At 54.8% G+C, this 12,231-nt stretch overlaps 3 protein-coding genes across 4 annotated transcripts in view; 1 reads left to right on the plus strand and 2 right to left on the minus strand.

The window, feature by feature from the left end:
- Nucleotides 1–19: 19 nt before the first annotated feature.
- Nucleotides 20–2,325, plus strand: MISP3 (MISP family member 3). Of its 2 annotated transcripts, XM_006100325.3 has the most exons (3): nt 41–1,155; nt 1,681–1,754; nt 1,954–2,325. In XM_006100325.3, the coding sequence occupies exons 1-3, from the start codon at nt 588–590 to the stop codon at nt 1,969–1,971; spliced, it is 660 nt and encodes a 219-aa protein (XP_006100387.1). In that variant the 5' UTR covers nt 41–587; the 3' UTR covers nt 1,972–2,325. The 2 variants fall into 2 exon arrangements, with proteins under 2 accessions (XP_014321241.1, XP_006100387.1); XM_014465755.2 differs by lacking the exon at nt 1,954–2,325 and having other exon boundaries at nt 20–1,155; nt 1,598–1,731.
- A 3,243-nt stretch (nt 2,326–5,568) lies between these two features.
- On the minus strand, nt 5,569–9,075 carry CUNH19orf67 (chromosome unknown C19orf67 homolog). Its single transcript, XM_006100327.3, has 6 exons — nt 8,162–9,075; nt 7,364–7,508; nt 7,137–7,237; nt 6,867–7,052; nt 6,381–6,515; nt 5,569–5,956 (listed from the first exon to the last, which is right to left on the minus strand). Exons 1-6 carry the CDS (start codon nt 8,497–8,499, stop codon nt 5,782–5,784), a joined length of 1,080 nt encoding a protein of 359 aa, XP_006100389.1. The 5' UTR covers nt 8,500–9,075; the 3' UTR covers nt 5,569–5,781.
- Nucleotides 9,076–11,059: 1,984 nt separating this feature from the next.
- Nucleotides 11,060–12,231, minus strand: part of PRKACA (protein kinase cAMP-activated catalytic subunit alpha) — a 21,862-nt gene continuing 20,690 nt past the window's right edge. The window contains 3 exon segments of the mRNA XM_014465771.2: nt 11,060–11,218; nt 11,310–11,348; nt 11,522–11,526. Of these exon segments, the coding sequence (XP_014321257.1) occupies nt 11,060–11,218; nt 11,310–11,348; nt 11,522–11,526 (203 nt within the window).

Below are 12,231 nucleotides of genomic sequence, written 5' to 3' on the forward strand. Positions count from 1 at the left end.
AGCGGGTCAGAGAAACGGCCGGTGCGGGCGACGCCCTGGAACCCGCGGGCGGAGACTCCGGCCACAGGTGCCGCGCAGGGCACTGTGTCCCAGCCGTGGGTATCAAAACTCTCGCGCTGGAAACTCAGGCTTCTGGGCTGCTCTCAACTCTCAATTCCCGACACCAAGGCTCCCAGGCCGGAGAGTGGCGCCCTGGGGTCGCCCGAAGAGCGGGGCCGAGAGCCCCCGGGGTCAGACAGCGAAGTCCCTGGGCCTGTGGCAGGACAGGTCACCGCGGTGCCCGGGCCAGGCGGCGAGGACCCGGTGCCCTCTGCAGAGCAGGACGCGGAGACCCCCGAGCCAGCTAGCGAAGTCCTCCAGCCATCGGCGGGGCAGGGCGCGGAGCTCCCGGGCCATGCCCACCTGGGAGCTGTGAGACACCTGGGCCAGGCAGCGACGACTCGGAGCCAGCGAAGCGCCGCGGGTCCCGGGGCCGTGTACGAGTCAGGGTCCCGAGACCTCTTCCTTCGGGTTAGACTCGGAAGCTCCCCAGCAGCGTTTTCTACTGCGCCCGGAGACCCCCCCTACAGCCCCCAGAATAGCCGCTCATGGAGACGCCCATCGAGCGCGAAATCCGCCGCAGCTGCGAACGCGAGGAAAGCCTGCGCCGGAGGCGGGGACTGAGCCCAGGCCGCGCGGGCCGCGAACTCGTGGAGCTGCGCTTGCGGCCGGTGCTCAGCCTGCCAGGCCCGGGCCCCGCGCTCCCGCGTGCCTTGGAGCGCGCGCGGGCGGGCGCGCAGATGCAGCGAGACATCGAGCGGGAGGCTCACCGGCAGGCGGCGCTAGCGCGCCCCGCGCCCCCGGAACCGCGCCCCCGGCCGCCTCCGCAGCCGCTGGGCGAGCTCAAACGCTTCTTCGAGGCCGCGGGTGGGTGCGGCTCCTCGCCCGCAGCTGAGGACGACGCGGGCCCGCAGCGGCTGCGGGGGCCAGTAAGCCTGTCGCATTTGTTCGTGCAGAGCCGGTGCCCGGTGCTGGCCGGCGCACCGCCGCCCATCGCGCCGTCGCTGCTGGAGCAGGAGGTGCGCGAGGCGCAGGAGCGCGAGCGGGAGCTGCAGCGCCAGAGGCATAGCGTCTATGGCACCGCCGAGGTCAAGGAGCCCGCGCCGAGCCTAATGGGTAAGCCACTCGCGCCGGGACGCCGGGGCTCCCCAGGGCTCCAGCCGCTCTCACTGACTGCCCAACTCCAGTGACCCCTTTTCTGGCTCTCTGGGGGGTTTTCCCTTGGTTCCCAGATACCTGGGGCCCCCTCTCAACTTTCCGTTCCCTATTCACCCCTTCTGGGCTGCCCACTCTCTGTGCTTCACTCCCTAATGGGAGTGGTCATCCCAGATACACCTCACCTAGGATCGTGGTGGGGGAAGGGACGATTCCAGATGTCTTCCCGTTTTTTTTGGGGGTCCCAGGGAACCCTGCCTGGGTTCTGCCACCCCCGGATCGTCCTGAATTTTCGCGTCCCTGCCTCCCCACTCTGGGTTTGCTCCCTCCTCCCTCAGAATAGAGGCTTCCAGGAGACGGTGGGGTGTGTGTGTGTGTGTGTGAACACCTGTGTGTGTTTAAGGGGTGCGGCCGGCCTCCTTTGTCCCGGCGCCTCCAGCTGGTGAGAGGAGGAGCGACCCCGGCTGAGTGCCCCTTTCCCCGCAGCGATCAGGGGCGATGGAAAGCTGGCGGTGATCTGGCCTCCCCGCAGAAAGGCTTCCGAGAACGGCCTGGAGCAGGTGGGTTCCCCTTTATCACCGTCTTTCCCCCACCACACGCCCCCGCGGCACCAGGACGCCGGGCCGAGGAAAGTGCATCCCCGCGCCCCCGGGGAAGTCCCTCTGGGGAGGGAGCGGCTCCGGGCCGAGGAGGAGGTGGTCTTGGGGCCCAAACCGCCCCACCCCACTCCTGGGCTTTCTGACTGGCCCTTCTTCCCAGGAGGAGCGGAAGCCTTGAGGTTAGAGCAGGCTGGGATCCCAGCCGAAAGTAACATGCCCGTCAGAGGACCCGGACAAGAGGAGCCCACGCGTGCTCTCGGGATGAGCAGACGTCCCGAAGAGGGACCCGCGGTCTGCGCTAGGGAAGATGAAGCCTACCAGCCCATCCTTGAACTTCATTTTGTGAAACTGATTCGTTTCTGCTACAAAACTGTTATTTTCCATTGGCAAATACCACTACAACAACCTGACCAATGAAACGGTCCAGCCCTTCTCCACCCAACCGAAAACCGAGCGAGCCTCTCCCTCCGGCCTTGACTGGAGTCATCGTCTCGGCTTCCTCATTCCCAATAAAGTCCCTTCTTGCTGGGCAGTGCAGGCTATTTTATTCTGGATCCTCTAGGTCTGCGTGGGGCGGAGCGTGGCGAGCGGAGCAGAAAGCAGCAGGAGGCGCCGACGGTAAGGCGGAATGTGCCCTTAACGCCCGGTTCCTGGGCTGCTGGTCCCCCACGGCCCTGCCCGGGTCCTTCTGCCCCCTGGCGGCGCGGGCGCAGACTGCGGCATTCGGATCAATGACCTCACGCCCTCCTTTTCCAGACTTCGTCAACATTTATTGGTGCCAGCAGCATGCTCTGCGCTGGGCGCTGGCTAGACAGAAGTGATAAGAGGTTGTTCCTGCCCTTGGGGTGTAAACAATAACTACAAAAGGAGAAAAAGAAAAAAAATGAGGGTACAATCTCCTTCGCAGGGCACACAAGGCCAGTGATAGCAAACCTCACATGCCTGTGGCCCCAGGCAAATGTGAAGGAGAGATGAGGGGTGCTTGAAAACAAATGCCTAGGTTCAACGGGCTGGTAAGTGTTCCTCCAACACAGCAGTGAGTGGGTTAAGTGGTGCCAGAGCTTCTGCTTCCCAAAAGCAATGGAAACTGGGACTTTAAAAGAGAATCTACTAAACCTTAAATAATTATGACTATTTAGAAAACTTTTAAAATAGGGTGTGTGTGTGTGTGTGTGTGTAGACAGCAAGCAACACCTGTCTGCAATAGGGCTTGTGGTTCATTCTCTCTGTTCCCCTTGAATGGACTTGAAGTTCTGTGAACACCCCAAGTCTCTGCAGTTACATTCTGTGGTTGTAGTGTCCCAGCTTCTTAGGGTGCAGTGAGACTCAGAAACGGTTGAGACTCAGGGAACATTTTTAGAATCATTGTTTAAACTCCTGGATTTGTCCAACTCTGTATACTCTGAGTCTAGCAACAGACTGGAACCTGCATAGGGACAACAAATGGTTAACGAAGGATGGAAGAATGCTTGCTCATACAGCATCGCATGCCAACAGCAGCTCAGCCCACCACCTGACCCCATCATCAGCACACTGACCTCTTGACAGTGACTCTGGGAGGTCGAGAGAGAAAGGCAGGAAGGGCAGCACTGCCAAGGTGGAAATGGAAACACCCAGAGCCAGTTCTTAATTCCCAGAAGGGCAGCTAAGAACTAAGCATGTAAAGAGTTGACAGGGTGGCTTAGGAATGGACCTTGTTTCTTAAACGTTCCTGCAAGTTAAAATCCCCAGAGGCACCCTTATGCCAAGCAAATCAGAATCTGAGGGAGGCCTGGGCATCAGTAAAGCTCCCCAGGTGCTTCCAACATGGAGCCAAGTTTGAGAGCCATGATGTAGATATAGGCCACACGTTCTCAAAGTAGGCTGGCACTGCTTGGGAACTTGTTAAAAACACACATGCTTGCCCTAACCGGTTTGGCTCAGTGGATAGAGTGTTGGCCTGTAGACTGAAGGGTCCCAGGTTCGATTCCAGTCTAAGGGCACATGCCCCAGGTTGCCGGCTTGAGCCCCAGTGGGGAGTGTGCAGGAAGCAGCTGATGAATGATTCTCATTATTGATGTTTCTACCTATCTTTCCCTCTCCCTTTCTCTCTGAAAACAATAAAAATAAAATTATTTTAAAAAAACACACATGCTTGGGCCCTATCCCAAACTTGATCAAAACTTCCATGTAATTCACAGGGATGCTAAAGTTGGAGAATCATGGGTGTAGACATTTCTCCAGGAACAGGACCCAGGAAATGTTTCCTTCCTCTCCCAGTGCTGCCTCCACCCAGTGGAAACCTTTAGTCTGAAGTGGCCTGTGTACTTGCCTTATGGGAGACAGTCTAAAGCTGCATGTGGCTTAATCAGAATTGAGATGTACTGTAAGTGTAAAATACCAGATTTCAAAGGCTTAGTACCAAAAAAGGGGAGGATGTCTCATTAATAGTTTATTTTTAAAAATATTTTTATTGATATCAGAGAGGAAGTGGGGGGGGGGAGAAAGAGGGAGAGACCCACAACCAAGGTATGTGCCCTGACCAGGAATCAAACAGTGACCTCCTGGTTCCTAGGTCGAAACTGAAACACTGAGCCAAGCCGGCTGGGCTCATTAATAATTTCTTACATTGATTATATGTTGAAATAATATTTTGGAGATGTTGAGTTAATTAAAATTTCACTAAAATTAGTCTGGCCTTTTAAAAAATGTGGCTACTAGAAAATTTGAAATTACACATGACTCACACTTTATATTTCTATTGAACCAGGCTAGTCTATAGAGTTCTACAGCTGAGAGCTTCACAACCCCTTTGAATTCATTCGGACCTGGGCTGTGGATTAAAAAATCCTTGATACAATCAGAAATTGTCACCAAAAAAAAAAAAAGAGCCCCATCCTCCAATCCTGATTCACTTAACCCCTCATCCGTTTGTGTCATCTGTAAAGTGGGGCTTATAAATACAATGTGCCAGGGACTATTGAGTAAGCGAGTGGCTTGCTCAAAGCATCAAAGCAGGACTCTAGGTCTCTCCTCCGACTCTGAAAATGCAGGGTTGGAGGGGACCAAAAGGCATTTCTTAGTTTAAAGGGGGTAACTTGCAGCTGAGTGACACATGGCCAGGAACGGCACCCCTCACCTCGCCAGGGACCAGTTGCGATGACAAGAACCCAGCTCAGGTCCAGGCTCCGCTACTTGCTCGCCGAAGCTTTGAACAGGTGAGTCCAACGGTCTGAGCCCGGGTTTCCCCTCCAGTCCAAGGTTGGGTGAGGCTTTGGAGATGCAAAGTGGTAGTTGTTGGCGGCTCTCCCAGCTCACCTGCGCCCAGGACGCACCGCGGGGTACAGCGACCTACCCGGTCTGGGACCCAAAAGCTAGAAGATCTGATCTTGGCTCTTAGGAAACTAATCAAGAGCTCTTATCCGGGGGCACATCTGGAAATAAGGTGTTTTACGCTACAAAGAAATCACTTCCGGGTCAAAGCAGGCAAGTGGGCGTGACCCTGGGGGTCCCTTCTCACACATACATCCCCCCCCCCCTCCCCGCCCCCAACGGGCGTTGAGTCTCCCGGCTACCCGGCTACCCGAAAGTTGCGGTTTTCTGGGTTCCGGTTGTTGACAAGCACCGCTACTTCCCTTTTTGCTGCACGTACGCCTTTGCACATGCCCAGAGCTCTGGTCCGCCGGTCCACGGAACACGGTTTTATTACAAAAAACTACATTTCCCAGAAGACTGCGCGAGTAGGCGGGGCTTCATCGCCCGAGAGGACGGGAGCGGCGCTCGAGTGGACTCTGAGTTTGTGACCTCTTTCTTTTATTTAACACAAAAATGGTGTATCCGCACGCAGGGCCCCGCGGCCGGGGCAGACCCAGTGCGGATGGACCAGCGCGGCCTGGCCCGTTAGAAGGTGAGGCCGAGCTGCCCTTGGAGAAAGAGTGAGCCCCTCCCTGCCCTGCCCCTCTCCTGGAGTTTGGAACTGTCAAGCCTCAGCTCCTACCCTCTCCCAGGTTCAAGAGCCCTGTGTGTCCCACGCTGTGGGCCCGGCCGCGCTCGGGGACCGGGCCGGGCCTGCCTGGCCTGTGAGGATTTGCACCAGCAGGTCGGTGGCTAGCATGTGAGATGGCTCCTCGAAACCGATGGTCAGCAGCTGCTGGTAATCTCCGGACGGCTGCGGGCACAAAATCCTGGGGGCCCAGGACAGACAGGGCTGGACGTGAGCGCCCTCTGCTTCTCGGGAGCCTCTCCCCTCGGGTGAGGGGCTGGGATTGAAAGAGGCTTTGTCTCAGCTGATGGGGGAAAGTGGTTTCCTTGTCGATGAGAAGCCCAGGGCACTAGTTCTGGGAGGCTGAACTCGGTATCCCTCACTTGACCAATCATCTAGCTGCTGTGTGCTCTCTGGGCACCTGTTTCCTTCTTTGTAAAAATGGGCTAGTTACTTAGTATAGACCTAAATGGGTTTTACATAAAGCAGTTTTCAGAACATAATAAAATGTTATGGTTGTTACCAAGGGGAACAATGTTGGGGGGGGGGGGAATAGATGGTCTTTGGAATGGTTCTGCCCCTCCCTCCAGAGCCCACGCCCACCTTGCCATGGCCCTAGCTCCTACCAGGAATAAAGATCATCCTCGGCTGGTCCTAGGGGCACCCATCGGCCGATGGACCACAGCTTCTGAATCTGGGGACAAGAATTGGCCGGACTCTTGCCTGTGTCTTCCCATGTATCTCGATAGCACAGGAAGTAGCTGGGAGGGGAAGAGGCAGCAATTACGAGTGAGCAGTTTTCTAGCTTCTTCTGTTAAGGGCTTTAATTTTGAAGGTGAGGTAGAAACTCATCAGAAGTTGCCTTCAAGTTCTCAGCTAGGGATGTGACACAATACTGAGGCCTTTTCTCTCTGCCAGACTTCTTTTAAGATGAGGACTTTTATTTTGATTGGGGGATGAATTTTTTAAAAGGCAAGGATGGCCTTTCAAAGGTCCTTGGTTTCCTGTTTGACTTTCCACACCTCAGTGGTAGTGGTGGTGGTGGTTCAGAGGCCCATACTGTCATTCTCCATAGAGGGGGTAGGGACTTTGATTCTGGTAAGGGGACTCACTAATCCACATGGGAATCTTGCCCCCGGCTGCTGGGGTCTGGGGTGGTTTCCAGGTTCCAGCGCATCTTCTTATAGAGGTACCGGGGGAAGCGGCTGGTGGTGTAGGCAGCAGGGGCACAGTATCTGAAGATGGACACCTCGTGGGAAGGACTGATGGAGAACCTCCCACAGAAGAAACAGGAGATGCTGGGAAGAGATGGGAGAGTGGGGAAGGAGGTTGTGCCCCAGACCCTTCTACCCTCTACCAATCCCAGTCTCCCACCCTATTACCTTAGGGGGTCTGTCTCTTCCAGTTCCACAAACCCAAACGATGCATACATGAGCACCAGCTGTTCCAGTCGCAGGGTCAGCTGTTGGGAGATCTCCAACAGCTGCATGGAAGAGGAGGCATCATAGTATTAGCTGGCCTACCAGGAGCACCTGCCCCTCTACCTCCCTCCCTGAGGCCCGAGGGATGACGAAAGGGGCATGGGGTTTAGGGAACTGCCCCCACACACCCCCTTTCGAACCAGCTCCTGCAGGGCTCCATAGATGGGAGGCACACTCCTTGCAGCTGCCTCCAGGTACAGGAAGTAGGGCTCACACATCTTTAAGAAGGTGGGCATGGCCTTTGCCAACTGTTCCTTCTGAACTCGGTCCCTGCTGAAGGGAGAAGAAGACCTTTGCTTAGGATCTCTTATCACCCCTCATTTCTCCCATTCTACTCAGCCTCCCACTTTTATCCCTGGTCTGGACCTTGGGTACACCCTCTCCACCCCACCCCACCCCCCAGATCTTTCTTTGTCAGAGCATCTTCCAGGACAACCTGCATCACAACTATTTGGAACACCTGGTAAAATGCTGACACCCGAGTCCCATGGCTTATTTTTGCAGGGTGGGACCCGGAAACCTAGGGCTTAAACAGCCTCCCAGAATCAGTCTCTTTTTCTTTGGGCTGCAATCACATTCTCCTTTTTGGTCTCAAACTGGTAACCAGCGGGCCAAATCTGGATCAGATGGGTTTTGTTTAGCCTGCCCAGGATCCAAAACCTAAGCCTTCAGTTAAAAAATCAAAAAAAAGTCCTAGAGATTTGGCAAACTGGTGCCCACATAATAGCAGGTACTCCCTAACCCCAAATAGTACACAGCCCTCATCACTCTTCCAAATTAGATTCCTAATCAGCTAGCTTCATTCATTGCCTCTAGCTCCTAATGCTTTTAAGTTTGCAACTCTGTTGTGTTCCACCTGCCGGAATCCAGTCACCCCTCTCCTGTTTCCTTATGTACGGGGACCCTGGGACTCTGTCCAGCACTACCTGAAGAGCAAGTAGCTTTGGAAATCATCCGCCTTCTTGAGCAGGTAGCGGAGTTGTTCCGTGATGGGGCTGAACAGGGTGTCCAAGGGTAGGCGAGGAGGTGTGGGGCCCGGGCCCGGGGCCAGAGGCTCTGGGGAAGGGGTGGAAGGGGAGGCCTTGGGCAGTTGCCCCTGGACATCCTCCGGTTCCACTTGGGCTGGGTCCCCAGGACGGCTAGAGGGCGCCGACCACGAGGGGTCTCCGCAGGGCTGAGCCCCAGGTTCCATGTCATCCTGGGGCAGCTTTTCCCCAGTGCCGCCGGGGAGGATCGGCTCCACGAACCACTGCTCCGTAGCCATTGTGGGGCTGGAGGAAGGGATCTGAGACCTTTAAGTCTACACCACCCCGGTTGGCCACGGGTTCGACCCCGCCTGGGAACCTCTGATTCGCCCTGGATGGGAGGGAGCGCAGCACCGTCCACCTCACTCCTGCCTCGACCGCTCTGCCAGCGGCGGAGCACCGCGCGGAGTTCACCTCGTTTGAATTTCAACACGTAGGAGGGGCGCGCCGCTGGGGTCCGCTTGAGCGCGCGCTCCAGCAATCCAACGGAGGTGGGGTGGGGGCGACCTGGGCCGGCACTGGGGAGGTTATGTCTTTGGGGTGCGGTCTGGGGGCCACCGCCTTTCTCTTGGAGACAGTTTCCTAGGGGGGAGGGGGTCTCTGCAGCGCGTTCAAGCCCTGGGGCGCAGGAATATAAAGGTAGGCACCTGCTCCCACCCCCAGAGCCTCCGACTCCAGGACGGAATCTGTATTTTAAAAACTAAGGGAGTGCCCGGCGGGTGGTTGAGCACGGACCTCTGAACCAAAAGGTCACTGATTCAGGGCGCATGCCCAGGTTTCCAGTTTGATCCCCGGTAGGGGTGTGCATGAGGCAGCTGACCCGTTTCTCTCATCCATGTTTCTACTATCCCTCTTCTTTCTAAAATCAATAAAAGCATATTAAAAAAAAAACAAAACCAGCCCTAACCGGTTTGGCTCAGTGGATAGAGCCTCGGCCTGCGGACTCAAGGGTCCCAAGTTCGATTCCAGTCAAGGGCATGTACCTGGGTTGCGGGCACATCCCCAGTAGGGGGTGTGCAGGAGGCAGCTGATCGATGTTTCTCTCTCATCCATGTTTCTAACTCTCTATCCCTCTCCCTTCCTCTCTGTGAAAAATCAATAAAATATATTTTTAAAAAACCAAACCAAAACAAAAAACTAATGGGAGTTGTCCTGACGGGTCACTTAGTGGTTAGAGCCTCAGCCCTCAAAAGGGTCTAGGTTCCAAGTCAAAGGCATGTACCTGTGTAGCAGTTTCCATCCAGCCCTGGTTGGGGCACCTGGGAGAGACAACCAATCAACGTCTCTCACATCTATGTTTCTCAATCTCTCTCTGCCCCACCTCCCTCCTTTCCATTCTCAAAAAACAATGGAAAAAAATAGCCACCAGTGAGGGTTAACAAAATAAATTAAAAAACTAATGCAGTTGAGAGAAACTGCATTAGAACTTAATAGGGACTATCTCATTTGATAACCCAATCCCTTGTTCCTTTTATGGAGAGAGGACCTTGTAGCTTGGAGGTCCTGCCATGGACCCTGCTCCAACAGTTTTTGTAGCTTGCAAGGCTGTCCGACGTATACATATGAAGCCAGATACTTTAATTATAATTAAACTCTGGGTAAAGTGCTCACAGGTGTTGGATCCCACCCTGTGTGACCCTGAGCAAGTATCTTTGCCATAGGGAGTCAGTTGCCTATCTGTAAAGTGATTTTTATAAGCTCTGCTTCTTGGGGCTGCAGAGAGAACCACCAAGAAAAGCTGCCTAGCTGGTGTGGCTCAGGGATTGAGCTTCAACCCATGAACCGGGAGTTCACGGTTGGATTCCCAGTCAGGGCACATGTCTGGGTTACAACTGATCCTCAGTAGGGATTATGCAAGAGGCAGCCAATAGGTGATTCTCATCATTGTTTCTCTCTCTCCCTTAAATCAATAAAAACACATTAAAAAAATAAATTCCTTAAAAAACACACACAAAACTAAAGCCGAGGTAACTGCTAGTCACTCAACAAACATTTAAGCACCTACTGTTACAGGTACTGTTCTGGGCATGGGGAGATGATAGAACTACGCACATTCCTGTCCTCCCGGAGCAATCACTATTATAGCTGGCTGTGAGGCAGCCCCATTCACTACCTGTCTCCCTCTGAGAACAATTCAGTACTATCCTGGCTCTCCCAGGAGGCTGGTGCGGTTCTTCAATACCCCGCTTCCCCAACTCCATTGATAAAATGGGACTCCTGGCCTTTTTTTCTTTTCTTTTCTTTTTTTTAAAACTTTATTTAAAAAATCTTCGGTGCAATATTAAAAAGCAATACAGCCAGCTGGAGCGACAACCAACAGAAAGAGTAGGGAAGACCCACTGATCTCACCCCACCCAGGGGATGGAGGCTGAGGGCAGACCAAGGAGGGGCCTGGCTGGTGGGGGAGGGAAGAAAGGCCACCCATCAAAATGAACAGGCAGAACAAATCATTTATATAGGAAACATCTGGCTGAACTAAAGATCTATGGGAGATAGGAAACCCCCATTTCTTTTCTTTTTTTTTTTCAAAAATGTCCTAGGTTGGGGGTGGGGGTGGGCCTCCTGGGGTGAAATGAGCAGGCCCTGTCCCACCCCACACTCCTCCATCAGGAAGTCTGGGATGTGCTCGATGCCAGATGTGTGTGTTGGGGAGACACTGGGAAGAGATGAGTAGGGAAGGGTGCCCCGCACTGGAATCTGTTATGAGGGCTGCGAGTGTCCCTAGTCCAACCCCTGGACTCCAGGGGACTTGGGTAAGATGGGCCTGGAAAGGGTAGGGGCAGGGGTGAGGCTGGACATTCAGCCTAGGAGGCCATCAGGGTCATCATCCTCAAAGTGGCCTTGCTGGAGCACCTTGATGTGGTGCTCGTAGATTTTCAGGGCTGGGCCAAGGCGGATGGACAGGCCGGTTAGCACATCTGTCCGCTGCATGAGCAGGAGAGACTTGCCATCTATTTCCTGGGTGGGACAGAGAGAGACAGAGAGCAGGGTCAGAGCAGACCCCCACTGCCCTGGGATAGAGGAGGGAAGCTGAGGGTTGGAAACTCACCTGTTCTTGGAAAGCTGTTGCCTGCTCCGGGAAGCCAGCCTCTGTGAAATATTCTACCACGTCCATCACTGTCCATTCTACAGGGTCAGCTGGCTTCTCTTTGCGCCCAGAACTGCATTGGACAAGAGGGAACCGGTGAACAGTGATGTTACTCCGGTTGTTACACACCCCTGGGCACCACCCTCTTGTCTCAAACATCCCAACTTACGGACAGCCAAAGGGGGTTCCATCGGCCCCAGGCAGGGCTGGTTTTCCTGGGGGCAAAGGCACGGGGGATGGGGAGTCTGGCCCAGTGGCAGCAGAGGCTGGGAATGAAAAAGCATTTGCCTGTGACTTTGTCTTGGGGCTTGATTCCTCCGGACCAGGCTCCCTCCCCCACCCAGAGGGGTCCTTACCTGATCCCCCTTCCTTATTCATGGCTGCCATGGAGAACACCTGGCGGGTGCCACTGCCTGGTGCTGGCCCCCGCCCTTCATCCTGGCCCTGGTGAGGTCCACAAGGTGTCCACTCCTTGACCCTCTCCTTGGCACTCTGAGGGCCCCTCTCACCATTAAGCTGGTGATGCTGGGCACCTGCAGGACGGTCACCCTCGGGTACCTCAGAGCCTTCAGACACATTGTCTTCATCATCTTCATCTTCTTCATCATCTTCCTCCTCTTCCTTCTCAAGCAGTCGCTCTTCTCCACCTCTCTGGTGCCGAGGAGGGAGGCACGCAAAGTTAGCAGCTGTTCTGGCCGTGGGCCCAGTCCCTGGGATCCAGGACTGAGCGGTGTACCTAACGGCCACTTTTAATATCAACACGGACTAACTTCTACACATTTGCTCCGTGCCAAGCTCTGTGCTAATAAAGCCCCCAGTAGCCAAATCTCACTAAACTCGCTCAACCCCAAGAGGTCGCTACTGTTGTTAAGTTTTACACCGG

Source organism: Myotis lucifugus, unplaced genomic scaffold, assembly GCF_000147115.1.
Source record: "Myotis lucifugus unplaced genomic scaffold, Myoluc2.0 scaffold_310, whole genome shotgun sequence".
NCBI classification, from domain to species: domain Eukaryota; kingdom Metazoa; phylum Chordata; class Mammalia; order Chiroptera; family Vespertilionidae; genus Myotis; species Myotis lucifugus.

Bases quoted from the DNA above. Each gene is read 5' to 3' on its own strand.
- MISP3 (XM_006100325.3), top strand. From the start codon at position 588: ATGGAGACGCCCATCGAGCGCGAAATCCGCCGCAGCTGCGAACGCGAG. The intron at 1,156-1,680 runs GTAAGCCACTCG...CTTTCCCCGCAG, and splicing joins GCCCGCGCCGAGCCTAATGG to CGATCAGGGGCGATGGAAAG.
- CUNH19orf67 (XM_006100327.3), bottom strand. From the start codon at position 8,499: ATGGCTACGGAGCAGTGGTTCGTGGAGCCGATCCTCCCCGGCGGCACT. The intron at 7,509-8,161 runs GTAGTGCTGGAC...TTCTCCCTTCAG, and splicing joins CAAAGCTACTTGCTCTTCAG to CAGGGACCGAGTTCAGAAGG. The intron at 7,238-7,363 runs GTGTGTGGGGGC...TCTTCCATGCAG, and splicing joins AGGAGCTGGTTCGAAAGGGG to CTGTTGGAGATCTCCCAACA.